The sequence below is a fragment of the Pseudorca crassidens genome, chromosome 7 (genome assembly GCF_039906515.1).
Source record: "Pseudorca crassidens isolate mPseCra1 chromosome 7, mPseCra1.hap1, whole genome shotgun sequence".
Classification (NCBI taxonomy): domain Eukaryota; kingdom Metazoa; phylum Chordata; class Mammalia; order Artiodactyla; family Delphinidae; genus Pseudorca; species Pseudorca crassidens.
The window spans coordinates 17708993-17732960 of NC_090302.1; the positions used below are offsets into that span (position 1 = coordinate 17708993).

At 45.1% G+C, this 23968-nt stretch overlaps 2 protein-coding genes across 10 annotated transcripts in view; one reads left to right on the forward strand and one right to left on the reverse strand.

Annotated features, from left to right (window-relative positions):
- The window catches only part of ASTN2 (astrotactin 2), a 911537-nt gene that overhangs the window by 680153 nt on the left and 207416 nt on the right, over nucleotides 1-23968 (forward strand). The window lies entirely within an intron of this gene.
- Nucleotides 12219-23927, reverse strand: TRIM32 (tripartite motif containing 32). Of its 5 annotated transcripts, none has more exons than XM_067743516.1 (2): nucleotides 23874-23927; nucleotides 12219-15859 (listed from the first exon to the last, which is right to left on the reverse strand). In XM_067743516.1, exon 2 carries the CDS (start codon nucleotides 15780-15782, stop codon nucleotides 13821-13823), a length of 1962 nt encoding a protein of 653 aa, XP_067599617.1. In that variant the 5' UTR covers nucleotides 15783-15859; nucleotides 23874-23927; the 3' UTR covers nucleotides 12219-13820. The 5 variants fall into 5 exon arrangements, with proteins under 5 accessions (XP_067599617.1, XP_067599618.1, XP_067599619.1 ...); XM_067743517.1 differs by having other exon boundaries at nucleotides 12219-15862; nucleotides 23874-23924; XM_067743518.1 differs by lacking the exon at nucleotides 23874-23927 and adding an exon at nucleotides 23579-23701 and having other exon boundaries at nucleotides 12219-15862.

Consider the following 23968-nt stretch of genomic DNA (forward strand, 5'->3'; position numbering starts at 1 on the left):
GGGAGCAGGATTTTCGACAGGACCCTTCGCTCGCTCGCATCAGTCTTGCTCTAAGAATGTGGAATTTCCCTGGAGGTGAATATGGGGCTTTTGCTTTCTTTCTGTCTTCAGCCCCCTTCTGAGAACGAAATGGTCTGGAGGGAACACAGATACCCAGATGGAAGCTTTTGCCTTCCCAGGCCATTATTAGCAGGTGGAACTTTCCACCCTCAGGGCAGCCTCACGCACAGTTTCACACCACAGGGCGCCTTCCCTCCCCTGTCTCGCATGTTCCCTTCGTCCCTTCTCAGCCCCCAACTTTCCACAACAGTGCTCTGAGCCCCTAGTATACGCCAGGGCCTGTGTCCGTGCTGAGGGTGCCATGGTGAATGAGACATGCTCTCTGCTCTCAAACAGCTCTAACCACCTGGGATGAGCTGGGAATTTGCCTGGAGAAGATTCTAAGCCGAGCCCTGGGGGGTGAGGGCGTTTGCCATCTAGGGAGGTGGAGAGGGATTGCGCAGGCAAGATGCAGGCTGGGTGTGTGGGGCAGCCTGGCAGGTGCTGAGTCCTCCCAGAGCAGTTGGGAGCAATAGTGCCTGAATCCCCCCCGGCATTCCTGAGGGTTGCCATTGGCTTCTTTGTTAGAGCTTTGTAAGTCTTTGCGCCTCTGCCTTTGGCTCTGTCCACAGCAGAGAACTCTCACAAATAGGAGAGGCTGAATCTCCAAATGCCTAAAATTAAATGAAAACGAGGGACCGGTATGGGAGGTACCAGAGGAATCGTTGGAAAAACATCTGGACCTTTCAGGTTGTTATGAAGATGATACGAGATCATGTGATTAATCGGCCCATAGTAGGAACTCAACATGAAATCAGTCATTCTTACCCACTCCTTATCAGAGGTTACCTTTCAACAAATAACAACATACAAATCAAGCTGTGTGTGAGTCATCCGTCCCATTTGCCAGATGTGGCTTAGGGTTTTCTTAGCCTCAGTCCTTTTATCTTTAAAATGGGCCTCATCATGCTTGCCTCACAGTATTGTTATGAGAATTAAAAGAATCAATGGTTGTAAAGTGATTATCGCTGCACCTGACATATAAGAAGTGCTCAGGAAATGCTAGCTAGTATTATTATCATTTATTACTGTGAGACACAATCAAGTTAGTGGTGATGCTTATTACTAAACAAAAAGCAGAATGATGTAGCTCTTTCCAGCCCTGACTACAGCAGCCTAAGATATAAGCCCTCTTCCTGCCAGACCTTCTAACACCATGGCTGTTTGTCTCTTGTTGGTCTGCCAGCTTGTGAATTTTAGTCCTGCCTGAGCCTGGAGGTGGGAATAGAAGGCAGAGCTATCAGAAAGCACAGCCTGGAGCCCAGCGGTGGAGCACAGGGGAGCGTGTTTGCACAGCCAAACACCAAGCTTATAGTGGTCAAGAATGTGTAGGGGTGTGTTGGGGGGAGGGCGGGGGCCGGGTGACAGAGGAGTGGGCAGCAATGACTGACTTGTTTTCTGTTTCTACTATGAAACAATTAATCACACGATCTCACACTGTGTTTGTAAAATCCCTGTGAGGTCCAGGTTATTATCCTTATCTTCTAAATGCGAAAACTCATGTGCTCAAGGTCATGTGGCTTGGTAATAGACAGAGGCAGGATTCTATCCCAGGACTGTCTGACTCCAGACTCCACATACCCTACTGCCGCCCTGTAATGACGAAAGCCAGTGGTACTGAGAACCACTGAGTGGCAGGAGATTCGCTGGCACCTCACATACATGATCTCATTTAATCCTCCAAACAGTCCTCTGAAGCCAGTATCTTTATGCCTGGGAAACTGAGACTCAGAGTGGGTAAGATACATAATCCAGAGGTACATAGGTGGTGAAAGGTACTCTCTCTTGCCGTCTCTTTCTTCCATCCTTTCTCCAGTCCTCTCACCATTTACTTTTTACTATTAATTAACCACAATGGGCACTCCAACAAGTGTGTTCTCCCTGAGAGGCCTTTCTCTTCCTCCGAAGCAATTAGAAGTACTTGGTCACGAAGAGTGAGAAAAGAGGCAGATAGACCAACATGATTCCAGCCTGCATGATGTCGGCCCGCTGGCTCCAGATTCTTGTTTCCTAGCAACAACTTGGCTCTGGGTCAGGGTGAAGGCTTTGAGGCAGGCCTTAGAGGCGGACTTGACCAGTGATCCATTGGGTTGGAGCTGGCCTTGGCTGTCTTCATCTGACACACCAGCTCTGTGCCCCAGGGGTGCCTCCTTAGGGTCCTTGGGATCTGCACTTCTGTCTCCTCCCATTCCACAGGTGTCCAGGGAGATGGAAGACTCCTTTTGGAGCTCTTGACTCAAGAAGTCCCTAAGGTCTGGGGCACCAGAATCACTGACATTTACAACTGAGAAAATCCTTAATTTAATAACTCTATTAATATAGATAATGAAATGGAGTCCCAGGGAGAATAAGCAACTTGCTCAAAGGAATTATACATTAGTGACAGGATTAGGACTCAAACTAGTTCCTTCTTCTCTCTTCCCCATCAAAGAAAGTGTGTTGAGAGGCTATTCAAGGGACCATGTGTTCAAAGGTACATCTTTTTTGTTTGTTGACAGCTTTATTGAGATATCATTTACATACCACACAATCGAAGGTGTCTTTCTGAGCCTTCTTTGGAAGCACTGGTGACTTTGCACCAAGACAAAGTTTGGGTTGGATTTCCAGAAAGGAACACAACTTTTAATTATTTTATAGCTGAGAAGATTCTCAAAGAAAGTGAAATCTGAGGGAACCACTCCTCCCAGTTTTCAACCACATCCCGTTTTTCTATTGCAACTAACAGTGATTCAGCGAGGCAGCTGGTGGGAGGAGCAGGTGGCATAATCAGCTGGTGCTAAATATGACCCAGAGTGTTCATGTGTATCAACATAGGAGCTAAGCTGACCCCCTGCCCTGGTTTTATCCAGCAACTGTTGTAGTGCCTGCTTTGTTTCAGGTACCGCGCTAGATGCTGCCGATGCAGCGGCAAATTAAAAGTCGCTCTGCCTTCACAGAGCTCAGTCTAGCCTTAGAGAGGGGTAGGCAACAAGGAAATCATAATGCAATGGTCAGTGCTACAAGGCAGAAATACAAAAGGTGGCGTGGACACCTGACTCAAACCGTGTAGTGGACACCTCAGAAGACCCGGAAGAGGTAAGATTTAGGAGACACTGGTGGGTAGGGAGAGGGAAAGTGTTTTAGGTAGCATAAAAGCAAGGACCAAAACGGCCTAGAGAGGGATGGAAGCAGTGGTGAGATAAATCTAGAAAAATAAATAGGTGGGAATAAAATCCCACTGGATATGTAGACCATGTTAAGGAATTTTCCTTTTACCAGGAGCATTTTAAAGTCATTTAAATGTTTTATGTAACATTATTAGCGCTTACGTTTTAAATCTGACTCTGGCTGGTGTGGGATTGGGCTTGATTTGGGATGGGAGGAAGTGTAGTAGGTAGGATGCTAGATTAGATTTAACATCAGTTAGGAAGTTGTAACAGTGTTTCAAGAGCTTAAATTTAAGGTTAGTGGGAGCTTAAATTTTCATAGTTATGAGAATGAAGAAAAGAATAAAGGGATGTGAAACATATTAAGCTGCTAGTAGGATGAGAACTTTATGATTGTATAGTGGGAGGTGGGAGGTGAGAGGTGAGGGAAGTGATGAGAAATGGTGCCAAAGTTTCAGGCCTACATGCCCGAGTCGATGGTTGTGTTCCTTAAATGGAACAGTAGCAGAACAGCAGGTATTGGAGAGCTGAGTTGTCTTAAATACGCTGAGTGTAAGTTTTCTAAGGGATATCTTCATTGAACACACCAGCCCACAGTTGGCGTGCCAACTGGCAGTATAAAGTGGGCAACTGCATATATACCAGTCAAAAGGAAGAGCTGAAAAATGCAGGTTTGAGACCTAGTTTCATAGGTCATTGAATTCATAGGAAGAAAACATCTCCCAGCATAAAAATAAAGTTCCCCTTTTGTAACTTGTTTCCTTAGGGAGCTGCTTTTCCCCCTACCACACCCAGTATTGTTTCTGATGTTTTATTTAGAGAGGCTTTATCTCATTCAGAGAGAGGCTGTCCAGGCTGCCCATTTTAGGCCACCTTTTACTTGTGTAAGATGTATGGGACATATTTCACCCTATTTGACAGTGTCTAGGTCCATCCACATCTCTACAAATGACCCAACTTCATTCCTTTTTATGCCTGAGTAATATTCCATTGTATATATGTACAACATCTACTTTATCCATTCCTCTGTTGATGGACACTTAAGTTGTTTCCGTGTCCTGGCTATTGTCAGTAGTGCTGCAATGAACATTGGGGTGCATGCATCTTTCTGAATTATGGTTTTCCCTGGGTATATGCCCAGTAGTGGGATTGCTGAGAACCTACTGTATAGCACAGGGAACTCTACTCAGTGCTCTGTGGTGACCTAAATGGGAAGGAAATCCAAAAAAGAGGGGATGTATGTATATGTAGAGCTGATTCACTTTGCTGTACAGTAGAAACTAACACAACATTATAAAGCAACTATTCTCCAATAAAAATTTTAAAAAGTCTACGGGACATTAAGAATAGTCCTGGTACATATTAAGTAGGCTGGAGTTAATATCCCCATTTCATTGAGGAGAAAAACAGGCATATGTGGCAATGGTCACCAGAGCAGAAGAGAAGGATACATACTTTTAGATTGTTTGCCTTTATCATTTGCACCTTTCATTTAGCTAACATTAATTAACCTTTTTGGAGGATCCAGGGTATATGTGCCATTTGTGTGTGCATTGTACATTTCTTCCAGGGCATTAATCAATGAAAGTTTTATTCTCCTAGATCCAGCCCCAGAGTCATGGATCAGGTGAGGTAACACACATGCCTGCTCCCTCTCTACTCTTTGAGTGTAATATTTTTAATGTAACTTTATTTTTAACATTTTTACAGAGTCATTAAATTTGTCAAACAAGTTTCAGATTCCTGGGGCTGAGAGATTTAGAGAGTTATTATTTTTAAGGGTAAATATTAAATGTCATTTCACAAAAGCACATGGTTTTATTCATGTGGTTGCTCAGAAATTAAAATTATACAGTTTTTTTGTTTATCATATTATGACGTTGTTTTTGATATTCAACTCTAAACATTTGTTGTCACTCTGAAGTAGGGGGATGGACTCCCAGCCATTATTTGGTTCAGATGATGAAACGGATGGTGCTACACACACACAAGAGGATTTTAAAAGATTTGTCACCCATGTAATGGAGCTTTCTGGGGAGAGCAAAGATGGCTCTCAAGCAGGTCCAAAAATGGCTTGAGAGAGCAAGGAAAAGAGACTGGCTTGGCTTTTATATAATGGCAAGTGGGGTGGAGTGAGGCTTGCATGGTTTGAACTTCCCTCTGGCACCAGAGGTGGGAGCACTTAGGCTTGCCCAGGTGAGGGGGCCAGTGGGGAAGGGGGAGTAGCAGGGCTTGAAAGCTGGCAGGGAGCAAGCATCAAATATGGAGTCAGAATTTTTTTAACATACAAATTTTTTTTTTTAACATAGGGCAATGGCCCGTCCCTTTTTGTGAGTTATTTTGTGAATGTTTGTATGTCCTCAAAGAGCGTGTCAAATTAACGTCTTTGGAAGAGGGTGTGATCAGTGTGATGGCGTTACCGTGCTCCTGGAAAAAGTTGGTTGCATTAAGATCTTGTCTGTAAAGATTGTGTGTGAAGGCATGGCTGTTGAGGTACCTCATGGGTAGCCAGGTAAAGGGGAATTGTGTCCCTTTGAAGTTGAAGGCAAACTATGTGTGAGAGGCTGTTAAAATAGGCACTGAACATGACATATTAGCCAAGTCTATGAGTGCAAAGTATTAACCAGTTATTGATTGGATGGAATTTATTATTTCAATAATTGGTATGGAAGCATTAATGGGCGGGGCCTCAGCATTAAGGTTGCAGTAATCCATTGTGAGGTTTCATTCAGGTTTAAGAACAGGGTAGACTAGGCTGTTAAATAATGAAGCAGTGGGGATAATCACTCTTTTTCTAAATAGGTCTTGTATATGGATTTTAAACCTCAAAGGTTCTGTTTAAAATGGGCCATATTAACTATTTTAACTAATGGGGGAGGGCAGGGTCCATGTGGTCCCATTTTGGTAAGCCAATTGTAAGTACCAAAACTTAATTCAATTTTAATTTATTACTCATTGGGTCAGAGCAGCCATACTCAGTATGGACTATTTCAAGGTAATGAGTGTTATGGCTATGGGGAATTTAGGCAAGGCATTAGTTCTGATGATTAAGGTGAGGTATACCTATTTGTCTTCCTTACATATCCTGAAATGTCCTTAGTAACTCCCTTAAGATTATAGGGCATACCTTGTTTAAATTTAGGGGAATTCCCACATGTAAATCTAATTTGAGCCCCAGTATTGATTAAAGCCATGGGAATTTGGTAATTAGTGCATTTCAGCAGATGTTAAAAGTAGTTCAGAGTTTAGGTTGTCGAGGCACAAAAACCAATTAGCAATCTTCGAACTTTTTTGTTTTTTGTATAAATTCTTTCAGTAAATTTTGGAATTCTAATTGGGTCAAATTGTGACCTCTGTTTGAGTTTTTTGATTGTTTCCTCCTCCTGTATTCATTGTTTGTTTGTTTGTTTTTCTTTTGGTGGTTACTGTATATAGTTTTGTGGTGAGGGGCCGGGGGGAGTCCTCGCTACCCTACTCATAGGTTTCTTCCTCCAGAGTTGCACATCTGTGTCATCAGGATTAGGGTCTCCCTCATGGCAATAACGTTCATAGGGTTTAAGGATCCTGGGCTTAAACTGAATTTGAATTAACCCCTCAGCTATGCGACAAGGGAACCATGGATGCTCTTCTCTATAACCCTGAAGGTCAGGATCTTTTGTTTTGACCAACAGTGACATAGCAGCAGCAAAGACATTTTGTAGAGTCCTAATGCGCCATCTGCTTTTAGAGTGTAGACCACAACGGTCCACATGGTGACTGCTCTTCCTGCACATGAACCACCACCAACAGACCCATAGATTGCATAAGGTAGCAGTACTTCCCTGAGCACTTTATAGAATGGGGGCAATGCCTGGTTAGACAACCAACCAGTAGTCATAGGGCAAGAGTCATTCCCCTGAAGTCACAGCTTGTGCTGGAATCTAGACACATGATTCCATCTGAGACACAGACAGATCTGGACCAAGACACATGACCCAGGGCCACTTTGCTCTTGCCCCTTAACGCCAATTATCGTATCTTCCAACTCAGTTCAGTTAAACTTATAAGAGAGGCATGGTAGGGCTCAGCAAATGCAGCACAGCCTGCACATCTTAAAGCACAAGGTTGCCAGCGGGCAGTGCCTCAAAAAAGCTAGCCAGTTAGCAAACCAAAGCAAGAGAATAGAGAGCCCCTGGGATGGTGGTCGTTGCCTAACACTGCTTATTGTGCCAGTTGTGTGGTTATCCCACAGAGAAGAGGGGGACCCACCCAAAACTTGGCTCAGACGTTGAGATTGATGATGCTGTGTATCCACCAAGTGGGTATGAAAAGATTTCTAACTCACATGATGAGGGTTTCTGGCGAGAGCAATGTGGGCTACCAAGCAGGTCCAGAAAGAGCTTGAGAGCAGGAAAAGGAGGCCACATTGGTTTTTATGGTGGCTTGAAGCTGGGGCTGGGGTGAGGATTCCCATGCAGGGGCTAGGACTTGTGTGGTTGGGACTTCCCACTGGCACTAAAGGTGGAAGTACTTGAACTTTCTTAGCAGCATGTCCAGATATAGGGCAGAAGATAAAGAGAGAATGGTGGGTTTTGAAAGCTGTCAACATCAAACATCAAAAAGGCAGTAAGACTCTAGTACAAAGTTATGTCGCTGTGATTGCAGAACTCATTTGGCTCAGGCTTTTGAGGGGGAGCAACTGGATATTATTTCAGAATTTTATTTTATTATTTTTTTTCTGAGACAGTGTCATCAGGCATTCCCAGTAAGGAGGTATGTTAGAATATTGGGGGGGGGGGCGGGGGCGGGGAGGTGTACTTTCAAACTACACCATCTTCCTCCACCTTGGTCTCCCTCAGGTCTCCAAGGAGATTCTCATTCATACCCTACCAGTTCCATAAGAATGAAGCCTCCTTGAGCCATGATCACTGATAGGAGTAAATGATACGGCTTAGGACAGGAAAAAGAGAACCACTTGCATTGTTATTTGAAGGGTCATGGAGAAGTGGACCACTTTTGACCTTTGAATTGCTTTAATGCCCACTCACTCTTGTGGTTTGAACTTCCTGCTGGTACCAGCTTCTCACTCTTCCTTGGTATGTTGTACCTGTGTTCATGACACTCCCTCTACTTGCAAGGCCCTTCAGGAACCAGATCCTCTCAACTAGAAGCAGTCTTTTCTTAAACACTTGGCACTCTATTTCCATCTCGCACCGTTTATCTTATTCTTTTGTATATTTGTATTATCTTTTACATTCCTTATCTCTCCAGCCAGACTACAAGCTACCTGACTGCAGGGTTCATGATCGAGTCATCTTTGCATTCATTACTCATATAATTACGGCTATTAATAAAAAACAGTAGATGTCATATATGTCTGATGAGTAAGTGAATGAATAAATGAAAGAATGAAATCTAAATCTTAATATTCTGTGAAAATATACAGTGGCATTTTAGTTATAGCTAGGTAAACTGAGTAAATCACCAAAAGAAAATCCTGGTTTTATTTTAATAGGGAAGATATGCATTTGACTTGCAGTCACACAAACTCCTTGTGTTTACACTCAGGATTTCAGTGAGTTACTAAATAATTTCCCTTTGAGGGAAATAAATGTTTTCCTCACCAGTTTCATATAATCCTTCTATCACAAAAAATATGGGTAATCTTATCATACATTTAATTTACTGTATTGATACTGAGGACTACTGAAAGTTTATGAAATGTCTGAAAGTCTGCTAAGTGTTTTACATCCATCGTTTCTTCAGAACAATGCAGTAAACAGTATCTTTTTATTATTTGAGGAGACTGAGGCTGAGAGGCTAAATGACTCAGTGGTCATAGAACTACTAAGTGGAGGAACCAAGACTGAACTCGCCACCAACCCATCCCCGCCCCCCCGCCGCCCCATGCTTACAAAGCCCAGTTTTAACTACAATATGTTATATTACCTCCACCTGACAATGAGATTTATGGCTTATTTTAAATTTTGTAATTATTTGGGTTAATGAATGTTGACCGGAGGGAAAAATCCCTTTATGCTGGCCATCTATAGGAATAGCTAAACATGCATGTTTCTGCCAAAAGTCAAGATGCCATCCTAATTACTTTAATCAAATAATTAGCCTTTAGGTTTTATGTGCAGCTTTTCTAGTGGGATACATTGCTGTGAAAGTTTTGCCTCTGCCCCTCCGGCAATCCCACTCTTCTTCCGATAGGCTTTTTAATTAAGAAGCTGAGCAGTGTGGTTGAATCACCAATGCAGGTCTGAAACCTCCCCGAGTGTTAACATGAAAAATTTGCATCAGTTCACCAAGAGGGAAAGGAGGTCTTTGCTCCCTACAGTGGAAATCACATTTTCTGGGCACGTCACATTTTCTGAATTAGGTCCTTTTATATACACTATCCCATTAGTATATTTTAATTCTCACAACAGCCCTTTAAAACATAAACTGTCATTTCCTTTTACAAGATGAGGAAACAGTAGCTCAACAGAGTGGCAGTAGTTCGCAAGTGGCCCAAGGTCACAATAGTTGGGGTAGAGTAAGCAGTTGGACCAAGGTGGGGCTGATTACGAAGTACAGGTTCTTTCTACTACTCTAATGTAAACACGATAAAATTACAGCAAAATTATGCAAAAACATTGGGGGAAAACTCAACCACAATTCTATTTGGTAAAATAATTAAAATCATAGAGCTAGAAAGGATTTTAGTGATGATCTAACCCAACTTTCTTATTTTATAGACAGGGAAACCGACGCAGAGGTAAGGTGATCATCTGAGGCCACATAGCTAGTAGAGTTAGAGCTGTGATTCAGATCCAGACCAAGCCCAGTGGCTTTCCCACTAGAATGCGTTGCCAGTCCCAGAGCTGCCTAACTTCAGACTTAGTCAGAGTACCATGAATATTAGTGATATCGACAAGATACAGCCAAAGTTCTGGAGTGTAAGTATTTTGCTAAACACCCTCCTACCTTACCACTGCCTGCTTGTAAAATTCATCCAGGCATCTGCTGTTTCTTACCTGTAATTTGTTTTGTGATCCCTTGAGGAGCTGCACGTCCTGAGTGCAAATCAGCAGCTAATCAGGTATAAGGTAGAGCCGTGAGTTTCATACTAGACTTTGCCTTCCATTTCCCTCCTATAGAGCTGGTAGCACTTCACTTTTAAGAAGCCATTAATTAGCACTAGACTAAAAGTACAACTACTTTAAGCATTACTTGTCTTACCCACAGGAACACAGACTCAAGCCAAGTTTATCCTGCTGATTGGAATAATGGAGTGGCCGTCTGTGGACTTATCTCAGGCTGGAGTGCACATTGGGATGGACCCTCACAGTCATCCACATAGTGCCTATTCCTGGCTTTTGAGAAAGCCCAGGGCAATGGAATACAATTCCAAATACTTTAGAAAGACTGTGAAATAACTTACGAGAAAGTAGACACATTAATATTACTTATCATTTTTTAAAATTTTCTGAACACCTGGCATAGTACTGGGCTCACAGTAGGTACTCAGTATTGAATGAATCATTGCTCCAAAACCTTAAATTCTATATAATTACTCAGAAATGATAAAGGAAAGCAGGGAGTTAGTGAACCTATAAGTCATTTGTCTGCCTTTATCTTTTAGCCAATGTGAGGGTGTTACTGGAGGGCCTACCATCACCAAGTCATATAAATAACAGCCAATTAAATAACTGAGGACATACTGTATATTAGGCACCATGCTATGTGCTCTTAGCTAGAGATTAAAGCTAACCCTCAATAAAGCTCAAATATATGGGCAAATAATTGCAACACAGTAAATTATATAATAATAGAAACATGAAATAGGTAGAGTGATAGTAAAAAGGAACAGGTGACCAGATTTATTTGAAGACTTATGGCTAGTGGGAGGAAATGCCTGAGAAAGGTTTTGATTGGCAAATAGGAACCTGTAACGATAGGAAAAATGGAAGGTATTATTCAGAGTGGTTGGACAACCTGACCCCACTCTTTTGAACAACTCAATAGAAGATAATAGCTCTCACCGATTATGACAAGAACTGTAGCGGGTATTTTAACATCTATTATCTCACATCTTACACCCGTCACGGAGACAGGGATCACTTTCATCATTTTCCAGAAGAGGAAGGGGTAAGTGACTTGCCCACAGACATATGGCTAATAAGATGGAACTGGAAGATAAGCGATGTTGTAGTTCAGTGGTTTTCAGAAAGTGTTCTGTAGATTCACGAGTTTTGCAATTGTACACAGGTTAGGTGAGGGGATAAGCCTGTTCTCCAGGCCCACGAGCCTGCTTCAACCAGTGCAGCTGCACTTTGATTTATTACATAATTGACTTGCATTTAAGACTTTATCTGAATAAAGGTATTACTGCTTAAAAAGAGAAAACAACAACAAAAAAACAAACTATAATAACTGCTATAATTGAGCAAATCAGTTTCTTGAGGCTATACTCTGCAATTTAGTCAACTTGGTAGATAACTGAAAAATTGACTGTACTCAGCACAGCCTAAAATATTCACATCAAAGGAACAAAAACATTCAGACCACATTTATTTCCATTCTGAGCCAGCAGATACCTGCTGCATTTGAAGGCCAAGGCATGAGTGTGGTTCAGAGATGGGTTAGACCTAAATGCTGAATGCCAACAGTGACAGCACTTCCTTGCAAAGGCATGGGCAGCTGGAGGTTTCCTGGCATTGTTTATGTCAAGCCAGCCCACAACATTATATCCATATCTCTGCTGCAAACCTTGTGCCAAAGGCCTCGGCCACCATTATTGCCTCAGCAAGTCCCCCACTGACAGCAAAGATAGATCTCCCGCTTCCAGGTGCTACCACAGATGAAGTGGCTCTAACAACTAGTGGAGTCATTTGTGATGCACTTTTAATTGGATCAATTTCCTCTCAATTATGCAATCTTTAGAAATCGGATGCAATTTCATAATCAGAACATGGGGCTTTCTCCAGATGAAAAGCACGAGACAGACCAGTTCAACATCATTTTAATTAGCTCCTTTCCTATCCTTTGGCAGCTATCACAAGAGAGGCCAAAAAAGCAACACCACCACCAAAAAAAACAATTTGAGTAGCTCGGCTTAGCAGATTTTGTGTCTGTGAAAGCAAGGTAACAGTTTTTTGGCTTGCCATCAGCCCTGCACCCAGAGCACAAGATATGTTGCTTGGTAAACACCAGAGCCTGAGGAACCTTGTCACAAAGTCCCTCACCCACTTCTGGGCTTCCTAAAAGCACAAGTTTCTTCCTTTGTTGAACTGTAATTATAAGGATAAAGCAGATGGTGGAGGCTGAGTTTAGAACAGGGTGTTGGTGACTGTAGACCTTGGGGGCTGATTCTGTACACGTGTATGTGGAAGTAAGTTTTGGATTATCTTTACATAATAGTGCTTTTTGCTGAATTTTGACCTAGGTAGATTCGTACTACTCTCAAAGAATGCAGTGTCAGACATGGAAGCAAAGCAGCAAGGTACAACTTATCCCTCCCCTCACCTCCCAAATTCCATATTTAATTAAAAGACATGAATACCAGAGATGAAAAGACAATTATCAATTAGTTAATGCTTGATAGAGAGATGGAAATAAATCCCCAAACCAAGTATTATGCACTGACTTGAGGAAAACACAGAATAAGGACCAAACAGTTTTGCTTTAGCAATGAAAATGAGATGTGTCCACCTCCCCACTTTGTTGGCCCTGGCCCGTGTTGTACAATTCCACAGACAGCTCCTAACACAGGTCAGTGGAAAGAGGTAATAGGAAAAATGATGCGCTCTAGAGACTATTCAAGAATGTTTGCTGACTATATTAGCATTTATTTTTGTTTATTTGCAACTTCCTATGCTTTGGCATAATTCCAATCCACATGCTCCTTTAAGAGGCAAGCGATTTCCAGGCTAAAGCCTTCGACACCAACGAGGGTCAATCCATTCTCTGTCACACCTGCAATTACAGACCAATCCAAGATGGCACAAAACCCCCAGAGCCAAGAGTTACTGCTTCCCAAAGGGACTATATAGCTCCCACGGTGGCACTAAATGAATGGTCTTTCACACTGGTAAAGGTGGTCAGACCTGAGACATCATGCCACAGGAATGTGATGTCTGAAGTGTCACTGAAAGGTAGAGGAGATCCCACTACATGCGTGCACACTAAATGCAGCAGAGTTGAAGAGGAAGTGTCACAGATGGAGCATGTTATAATAGGAAGGAAATAATGGACCAGAGTTATCAAAGCCAAAAGAGAGGAAAATCAACAAGGGTTCAATACACGGGGAAATTTCAAATACAGGGGAAAGAGGCTCTCTGCTGAAGCCTTAGAAGTGCCTAAGTTCTAATGAAACATCAGCTAATCTCATATCATGTGTCCTGTTTGGGGTAATGCATCTGTTAAAGCTCTAAACCTAGGCGAGGAGATAATGCAAATGAAAAACACTAGAAGACAGAGCTTCTAAACTTCTAGGCTAGCCAGCTGAAATCAGGACACAGGCCAAGTCTACACTATAGTACCACCAACAACCAAGAACAGGGAAGGGAAGCTGCTTGGGGAGCAGAAGAAACTGCTATTTCCCAGCCCCTAAGGGGTAGAATATCTTCTCAGATGGTAGCTGTAAACCTTGATGCAATGATCCCAACAGTCCAAGACCAGCAGCTGCCCCTTAGGTGTGAGGGCGATGCCCACTGGACAGGTGAGCCCCTCTCGAATAAGGACGCTATAGCCCCCACCCTTAGGAAAGTGGAGAATTTCTTTGCGACTACTGTCAGCCACGATGAGATCACCACGGGCATCCACACACATGCCAGCAATGCAGCGGAAATCCTCGTTCTCCGAGAAGAAGTGGCTAATCTGGCGACCCAGCTGCCCGTCGGGGCCCACAGAGCCAATGGAGAAGCCACCCTCCAGGTGGTGCTCATTCTGCCGATTCTCCAGATTGAGGCCCAAGCCCTGGGTGAAGTAGACAGTGCCTTCAGCGTCACAGGTGACAAACTTGGGCCGCACAGCACTGCAGAGGCAGCTGTATTTGACCACCCCTGCTCCTCGGTCAACAGTGAAGCACCAGAGCTTTCCACCTTCCACATCAGTTACCACGAATTGGCCAGATGGAAGGGCTGTGATGCCCCAGGGCTTGCTCAGCTGGCTCCTGTGACAGGCCACGCAGTGGCCATCCAAGGTGTATACCTTGAGGGAGTTGTCATAGCTGTCAGTCACACCAATCAGCCCATGGCAGTTCATGGCAACTGAGAGAGGAGTGAGATTGGGCAAGTCAGCCCCAAGGAAGCTCAGAACAAAGCTATCAATGCCACTGGGGCTGCGGCGGATCTCCTTCAAAAAGCCTTTGCGGGTAAAGACTTGTATACGGTAGTTGCCACGGTCAGCAACCAGCACTTCGCCTTGACTGGTCACGTAGAGACTGACTGGGAGGTTGAACATGCCTGGAGTGCTGCCTTTGGCCCCCATCTTCTTGAGAAAGAGGCACTGCTGGATGCTGGCGGCTGTGTCAGAGCCCCGCTGCTTAGCAGGCGAGGCCCTAGGGCTAGCAGCCACTTCCTCAGGGCTCATGTCCATCTCTCTAAATGTAACGGAGGAAGAGGCAGCAGAGGCTGCAGCCTCCATGGCCCAGGAGTCTTCCATGTTGACTGTCCGGGGCTTCCTAGCCGCCTGCCCGATTTGGAGGGGGCCGACGTGGCCGACCTTGAGGAGCTCTACATCCTGCAGGGTGAGCTCCCGGGGCAGGCTGGCAGTGAGCGCCGGCTCCTCCTCGTCGGCTGTCTCTTCCAGTAGTGCTACGTCTGCCTGCTTGATCTTGGCCAAGAAGTAGTCACAGCGAGACACGGCCTGCACCTCGGCGACGTTGAGCAGGTAACTCTGCTCCTCTACCACCTGGCTGTTAGACTTCTCAACCTCGGCCAACGAGCCCGTGAAGAACTTCCGGGAGCGAGCCAGCTCCTCCTGGACCCTGCGCTCTTCGTGCCCGTACTCTTGGAGGACTGCTTTATACCTCGCCTGAAGGTCCTTGGAGACTCCTTCCAAGGCTACCTTCCGGCGCTGCAGCTCCCCCATAAGCTCCCGCAGACGGGCCAACTTCTCTCCAAAGTCCCGACGCCGCTCCTCAGCTGCTTCTTTGACAGGGAGTGTACAGTGGCCAGGAGGCTGGTGGTCCGCCTCCCGGCAGGGCTCACACAGCACCACGCTGCAGCTTCGGCAGAACTGCCGGGGCAGCCGCCGCCCGCACGACCGGCACATGAGCAGCCCCACGGCCTCACTGAGCCCAGCCGTGTCAATGATCTTCAGCACCGTCAGGTTGTCCGTCAGCTGGGTCAGGCTGGTTATGCGGGTAATCTTGCTGCAAAAGGGACAGCGGACACCATTGATGCTACTGGCCAGTAGCTTCTCCAGGCACTGGCGGCAGATGGTATGGCCACAGTGCAGGAGCTTGGGCCGCAGCTGCTCCTCTGTGAAGGACTCCATGCAGATAGGGCATTCCAGCACTTCCCGCAGGGCATCCAGGTTCAGGTGAGAAGCTGCTGCCGCAGCCATTGCTATTGCCTTGAAGGGGCCTGCTAGCACAGCCCAGGACCGAACAGCTTGGTGTTCATGCTCCAGAGGGTTGAATCCTGCTAAAGAGAAAAGGAAGCCATTATTCCACTGCCTCTACGAGTTAAATCACTCAAGAAACATTTAGAGAATGGCTACCATCACTCAGTTCAGTCACTGACTGGTTTGGAAAGGTAAACTGGGGAATGATTATAAGAAGTCTTCAGAGCCAAAATGAGACCTCAGAACTTCATTCTGATGAACACAGAGAAACAATGCATGTTTTGGAGCCGGGAACTAATATGACCAAAGCTTGAATGCAGTGGGGGAAAAGGCAGAGAAACTAGTTTGGAAGATACTGCAAAACTGCCTGGCGAAAGTTACAGGGAGGCTGAACTAGGGAGCAGGTGGTGGAAATGGAAAGAAGATGCATTTAAGCAATATTCCATAAGTACGATCACTAAGATTTGTTAGCTGAGTGGATTGGGGTGGGGAAGTGGTAGAGCTAAGACAGCCAAAGACTCAAGCCTGGATGATTTGAGAAATGGTAGTCCCTTATCAGGGACTTAGTTTTGGCCTGAAATACCCCCTCCTACAAGCAGTACATGCCATGAATTCTCCCACCCTCCTCGATCCACATATGCTCATGAAGTAGAACCACAGAGATCTCAGTGCTCTCTCTGCAGCCTTATGTCAATGTCAGTTTATACCCAAAATAAGAATGAATAGATCTAGCAAGGTGAGGCACAAGGATAAATTCAGCCCTTCTTAAATGCAAATCCTACAGCTGCACCTGTGCAGTCTTGTGATCTGCAGATGGTCAACCATCGAGGAGGAGGAGGAGGAAGACCAGTTAGCTTGGTTTTCAGGGCAATGCAGCAAGCTGGGAAAAGCTTTGCAAATGTCATTAATTCTTTCTCCACCCATAGAGAAGAAGGGGAGTCAGCGCGGAGATACGTGTTACAAATTTCCCCATATTTAGCTTTGTATCACATTCTGACAGATATTCAGGAGCAGACATGCACAATCTGTCTAAAGTCAATCCAACCTCCCTGAAATCCCACTTTCCTTCTACTGGAAAGGAAAGAGTATACATCTAGTGCTTACTATGTGCTAGGTACCATGCTAGATGCTCCGTATACTTAATCTCATTTAATACTCATAATGACCCTATGATGTAAGTACTATTTTCATTACCCTATTTTACAGATGAGGAAGCTAAGGCTCAGAAAAACTGGCTCAAGGTCACATGGTGCAAACATGGTAGAACCATGCAGTACAGATATCTTTAACTTGATTTAACCCAACATTACTTCAAGCTTTTTTTTTCCCGTCATACAACACTTACCATACTCTGAGAAATGCTGCCTAACAGCATAGAATTGTCTCCACAATTAAGAAAGAATCATGAGCTTTAGCTGCTCTAGAGTGGGTTAGATTGCTTTATTAGCTGAGTGACCCACTCCCACACACCAGCCTGGCAACCTCTTACGATTCAAATCCATGCCTCAACAAAATAACACATTACCCCATACCATGACCCTAAAAGGTCTCATGGGACTATCCATGTGACTAAGCTGTGAACGCTGAATGCTTAAATGTCATGGGTCTGGCTGCAATCGTACAGAAACACTGATAGAAACCTCAGCTCAGGACCCAGGCAAACCTCCTCAATTCCAAACCAATAGCTTCAGTTCTCTCTTCCATCATCTGGGACAACAGACTGAGGGCAACATTTGGTATCTGGATCCAGAGCATGTTACTTTACAGTGCCCAGGGACATCTGTTCTTCTCAGAACTGGCACTGCAGATCAGCTAATTAAACAAGTGTGCCAACTTGTAAAAATACCAGCAAATTCTTTCTCCAGTTTTCTGGAATGTCATACCACCTCCTTCCATTTAAAAGCTTCCTGCCTCCCTGTTTAAGCCATCCACTTTAAAAAATGAATTTACTATGCCCGCGTCCATCCCCCAAAATATCTCAGCTGTATGCGGCTTCACTAGGCTCTCTGAGGCAAGAGAGAATGTCAAGGATCCCTTTCCTAAAGCTGCCCTGCTTTGCCAGGAAACATGAGGTCCCATCACTAAAGCGTCAGGTGTGGAGATAGCTGCGTTATCGGTCTAGGCTCCCGCTGAAAGTGGTGCTCCCAGGTTGTAGAAATGGGAGACATGGTTCAGGCCTTTTCTAGGTCTGAGGCTATGTGACCGGCAGATACAGCCCCTCTCTTCCAGAAGGATACAGCTGGTCATTATTGTTAGCACCGAGAAGCATTCAGGTGGAAGGTCAATTTGAACTCAGTTTCCCTTGAAAAGACGTATGTGTGAAAGGAATTGTCTTATCATCCCAAGTCTTTAAGTTAGCTGCCCATTTTCTGCCATTTATAAAATCTAAAACCAATCAGAATGAACCCCCAACATGTTATTTACAATTTTGGCTGCCTTCCTGATACTTTGAACATATTTCCTGTTGTGCACTTTGTACTGTCAACTCTTGACCCCCCCACCTCAGCTTACTGCCCCCCCCCACCAATTTCTTTGATCTCATGATTAGTACTGCACACCCCATACTGATACTAGCCCAGCTCTGGTTCAGCTTCACATGAGAATCTACCCCCTAAGCTGTGTTTGCTCCAGCTGCCCTAAGACTCAGGAAAATTCTATAGTCATACCCTAGCCTGATCTAGCTGCTTCTGGCACCACTAGGCTTTCCCCAGTCTATGACATAAATAACAAGGGTAGCAGAACAAAAACAAAAACCTGTGAACCTTGAAGTCAGACAGAACTGGGATCAAATCAGCATGTCATTTACAAGTTGTGGGACAGGAAGCAAGTTATTTAATCTCACTAAACCTGTTTTCTTACTTTATAGAAGATAACTAACTTTACAGTTACTGTGATGATAATTTCTTACTTTATAAAACGGTTAGTGTGATAATAATCCACATAAAGTGCTTAGTCTGGAAACGGGTAGGTATGCAATGAAAAACTGCTACTTATCATAACTTCAGTAACAATCAGGAACAGTATTAACATTATAACAACTAGTACTAGTACTAACAAAGCATTTAGTTTACAAACTGCATTTGAAAGGATGAAGGATCTTTCTTTTTATGGCATATAAAGGCACATAAAGATTAATAACCTGTCAGCTTTGAAGGAATTTGATTGAGGACACTAGATATCCATGTTAGAAACTGGCAAATGAATTCACAACTTCTCTTGTTCAGAAAATACCAAGAGGGGCATAAAAGGAATTATGCAATAAAATATAGATTTTAGTAATAGCAGGAGTAGCAGCAGGGGTGGCGGTGGCGACCACCCGGCCAGTGAGAAGGAATGAACAGGCACTTTTCAAAAGGCAGACAGCACCCAAGATATCAGATAATACACTTCAAAAATTAAAATGCTGAACCTTCCCTGGAGATTGTTTTATGTGTTCTCAAAATCAAAGGATTAGAGATGACCTAAGGTTTCAAATTGCCATCCAGTGGTTGAATCCCCACCATGGGATAGTTCTCTAGATGTCTCTATTCCCTAAACCTGTTAGCCCCTTGGGGGTCTTAAGCTATGAGCAAAACTGCAGGACTTTAAGAAATTAAACAACAAATCTTTACTGAGCACCTACTGTGAGTCCAGCCCCATGAAAACACTGGAGATATAATTTTGAGCAAAAACAGACAGGAACAGAGTTCACATAAAAACTAGACAACATGTGAAACAGCAACTACATTTCCTTTCACAAGACATAAAGGTCCATCCTACTTCTTATACAGTCCCCTGGTTTGACTGGGTTTTTCGCAAGGCTTATCCCATTTCCTTTCATGACCTTTCTAAACTTTGTTTATTCCTCCAGCATTTGAATGGAATGCGAAGCAAGTGCATAACCATCTCCCTGCCACCAATGCTCACTCTCCAGGAGCGGCTAGCAGGGCTGATTTTAAGAAAGTCAATGAGGTCCTCATCTGACACTCACCCAGTTCTGTGTGTGGGAGAGGATTCTTAATGTTACATTACTCAGGGCATTTAAGGTACCTGCCAACAGCTAAGATAAACTCTGCAAGTAGGGGCTCATTGGGAAACGCAGGCATGACCCCAAAGCTGTACCACTGTGGGACACACAAAACAACCCAGAAGAGCATGTTTGTAGCGAAAAAAAAATCTTTAGCTAAAACTCTAAATCAATAATAGTTTGCTGGAAAAAAAAAAAAAAAAAAACACTTGTCTGTCCTCTGTCTTCCTCCAAAACTGCAGGACCTAGAAGGGATCCCCTGAATCTTCCACAAACATGTGCAATGCTGCCAATGAGACTCAAAGAATATAGGACAAGGGGAAAATCAGCAGTCTTCTCGGGGGACTTCCAACTGATCTCGACCCACCCTACTCTCAGTTCGTTTCTCTGCATACAGCATATGCACATTTAACCATGAGCTTTTGATTAAAGGATCAGGAAGCAGATCCTGGGAAAGGTACAAGAGGGGCTGGGAATTTGGGGGAGACCAGTGGGGGCTGCTTAGGTTCAAGGAAATTTGGCAAAGCAATACTCAGGCCCCTTCCAGCCTCCCCATCCTCTCATAATTGCTACCTCTCATAAAACTGCCATTTGCTGAATGTCAGGCACCTTTTACACATTACCTCTTATTCTCATAATAACTACGTGAAGTATGTTTTATTCCTCTTTATAAATAAGGAAACTAGGCTCAAAGAAAAGCAACCTGTCCAAGGTTTCAAAGCTGCTAAGTAGTAGAAGTGAGATTCAAATCCAGGTGTGTCAACTCCCAGCCATAAAACCACAGCCACGCAAAAGATGTATTATAGTTTCCTAGCTGATTAGGCTACCATTAGCTCTAGGCACTCTGCCTGAGAGGCTGGTAGAGGTACCTAGGAATGGATTTTTAATCTGATTGTTCCACTAGAAGAACCTAATGGAGGTAGTGTCAAAGAGGCAGCACATCTGTGTGCAGGGACAATGAACCACTTCAAGGGCCTTGTAAACTTTTGACCACCAAGCACTCTCCAGACATGAGTGTATGGGCTCTTAAGTATTGAAAAAGCCTTTCTACTAAAACTAGTATAATGTAACTTATGAGTCAGACAGATCTGGGCTCACATCCCTGCTTTGCAACTTGCTATGGAGACTTGGGTAAATCATTTAACCTATTAGTTTTCTCATCTGTAAAATGTAGAATAGCACCTAGATTATTAGCAGGCTCATTGGCAGGATTAACTGAGATAATGCACACAATAAGCACTCAATAAATGGTAGCTATTCGTGTTTTCAATAGATTGAAGCTGATAAGGGCAAGTACTTGTCCAAGATCTCCTAGTAAATTAGCAGCAGAGGAAAGGTTTTGAACTTTAAGCCTCTGATTCGCAGGCTGACTCCATTTCCATTACATATCTTCCTTAGGGCTGTGTGTGGATTTTCCAGCTAGGTCTCCGGCCTTCTGATGCAGTCCTACTATGTTTCTGAGCTGGTTTCAGTAATGCTATAGCTAGTCCTGGAGTTGACAGAACAAATGCTGTCATTCTGTTCCAAGGGAAAGAAGCCCACAGGAGATCATTCAGAACAGGAGTTACTTTCCAGAGTATGGATGCCTTCAGCCTCGGTCCCTGCTGTGAAGTGTTTTTTCAAGCCAATGGCCTCCATACCTCACCCTCTAGTCTCCTGCACCTTATCCTGTCTGCTAACCTCAAGATCCTCTCCTTATCTACCCACTGGTCCTGGTCTAAGAGCAAATTGAGAACAAAGTCCAGGGCTACTCCCTACCTAATCAGATGGATTTATTCCCTTTACAGTTCAATTTGATACTCAGCGATACTCACTGGGTCATCCTTTCCTTAGAGGGGAATGAGCTGAGATAGACAGTAAGACCAGGCAGGCCCCAGCAAAGAAGCAGCAAGGGAAGAGAGAATAATACAGGATTACAGAGATCTGAATATGAAGCTACCTTTGGCATCTCTAGCTGTGGAACCTTAGACAAGTCACTGCCTAAGCCTTAGTCTCCTTATGTGTAAAACTGGATATTGTAGCACCTACTTAGTAGGGCTGTTATGAAAACGAGTAAGAAAGTAGATATGAAAATGAAATATTACTAAATGTTGAGCATTTACTATGCACCAGACACGAAGCACTCGGATTTACTTCACTGAGTCGTCACAGTAACCTGTGATGTAGGTCCTGTTATTAACCCCATTTTACAGATGAAGAGCCAGGCACAGGAAGGTTAAGTAACTCATTCAAGACAGAGCCGAGATCGGAATCCAGGATATATCTGACTCGGCGCAGAGTTCAACTTTGGCACTACTGCCATGGACCCGACACTTCTTTGTTGTGAGGACCGTTCTGTGTGCTGTAGGGTGTTTCACAGCGTCCCTGGTGTCACCTACGGGAGGCCAGTAGTCCTGCTCACCCCAACTCTAACAGACAAAAATGGCTCCAGACATTGCCAGATGTCCCCTGGGGGACAAAACCACTGCCAGTTAGGAACCATTTCTTTAGAACTTGGCCCAGGACTAAATGCTCAATGCATCTGAGATCCCCTTTTCTTGTTTCTCTCCCAGTTCAAACACCTCATGTGGGATTAATCCAATCTACTTATATCACTGATGAGGAAAAAAAGACATGAGATCATGTTCCACTCATCCCCTGGAAGTCACACACTCTATCTGTCACCACAGCTTGAAGGGACCGGCAAAGGGGGGCTGGGACAGATGACCTTGAAGAGTCTCCTGCTTTATGATTCCACTGACCACTCTCTCCGCCCCCCCTCCCCGAAGCCTACCACTTTCAGCAGGTCTGGGGTTCAGAGTGGAGTCAGTGGGCGTACCACGGCTGCCTCATGGTAAGAGATCTCTGGCTAATAATTGAGGGAGGTTCTGCCCCTCACAGGCAGTCAGGCTCCTTCAGGAGTCCTGAGCTCAAAGACTTACGACTTTCTTGCTGGACCCCTGAACTCTGCTCAACTTCATACGCTCATATACAGTTTCATACATTACTTCTAGGTCTTTGGGTCCCCAGAACTCCCTTTGCTTCCCATGCAGAGACTTCAGGAAAATTCCTTTAGCAGCCCTAGACACCCATCCACGACTCTATTCAGTCTCTTAATTCTACAGTCCAATCAGTACCTCTCCACCCCACCGTTCAACCATTCCTAAATCCCATTCCCAACTCTTCTACAATACAGAATTCCAGCCTTTTGGGCTCTACCCTGCCAGCCTCACCAGTTGCTCACTCATGTGCCCTGAATCCCTGACACAGATCCTTTAATCTCTGTTTCCAAACCTCTGCAACCTTCAGCCCTGCATCACGGTTTAACACCCCAGTCCCACACCTCAGGTGTGTGCCCTCCCTCAAGCAGAGCCTCCACCCACTGCATGCTATCAGGAATCCTGCCCCGCCCTCAAGCCCTGCTCCTTCCTCTTGCCCACCCGTGTCTTCTGTCGCTTCAAACCTTAGCCAGGTCTCTTCTTTCTGCCGACCAGATACTGCTTCCCACTGGTTCCCGCACGAACTCAGCCCCTCATTCTTCCCCAGATTCCACTCGGGAAAACGCTTCCTCCTCAGCCATGATGATAGCCCCGGACCCTGCTCCCTCTGACCTCAGATCTCGCCCCCCGCCCCAAAGCCTAATGCCCCCAGACTCCCTCAAGCCTCCTGAGATTCTGCACCCCAAACCTCACCAAGGCTCCCCCATTCCTTCATATTTCCGAGACTCTGCACCCCTGGTCCCTCCAGGGCCTTCAGATCCCCTCCCGTCTCCCAGATGCTGCACCCGTCTCTCCTCAGGGCCCCACATTACCTCATACCTCCCGAGATGCTGCACCGCGACTCTTCTCAGAGTCCCTCGCTCCCCTCCCCGGCCGTATTTCCTCCGAGCTCCTCAGCCCCGTCTCGGAACCCCGCCGCTCCGCGCCTGCCCCCGCGCAGCCCCACCCCCACCCCGATCCCACTCCTCAGATCCGGTCCCCCAGACCCTGCCATTCTGGCGTGGACCGGCCGCTGCACGCCGGCACAGCCCCCCGCGCCGCTCGTCAGCCACCGCCCGCGACTCCGGCCTCGGTCCCGGGTCTCCCACCGTCCACCCCGCCCCCTACCTGACCGCCCGCGGCTCCGACGCGTCCACTGCTGCCAGCCCACCCGCCCGCCGCGCTCTGCGCACGCGCCAACGCGCGCCCCTTGGCGGGCGCCA

Bases quoted from the DNA above. Each gene is read 5' to 3' on its own strand.
- TRIM32 (XM_067743516.1), bottom strand. From the start codon at position 15,782: ATGGCTGCGGCAGCAGCTTCTCACCTGAACCTGGATGCCCTGCGGGAA.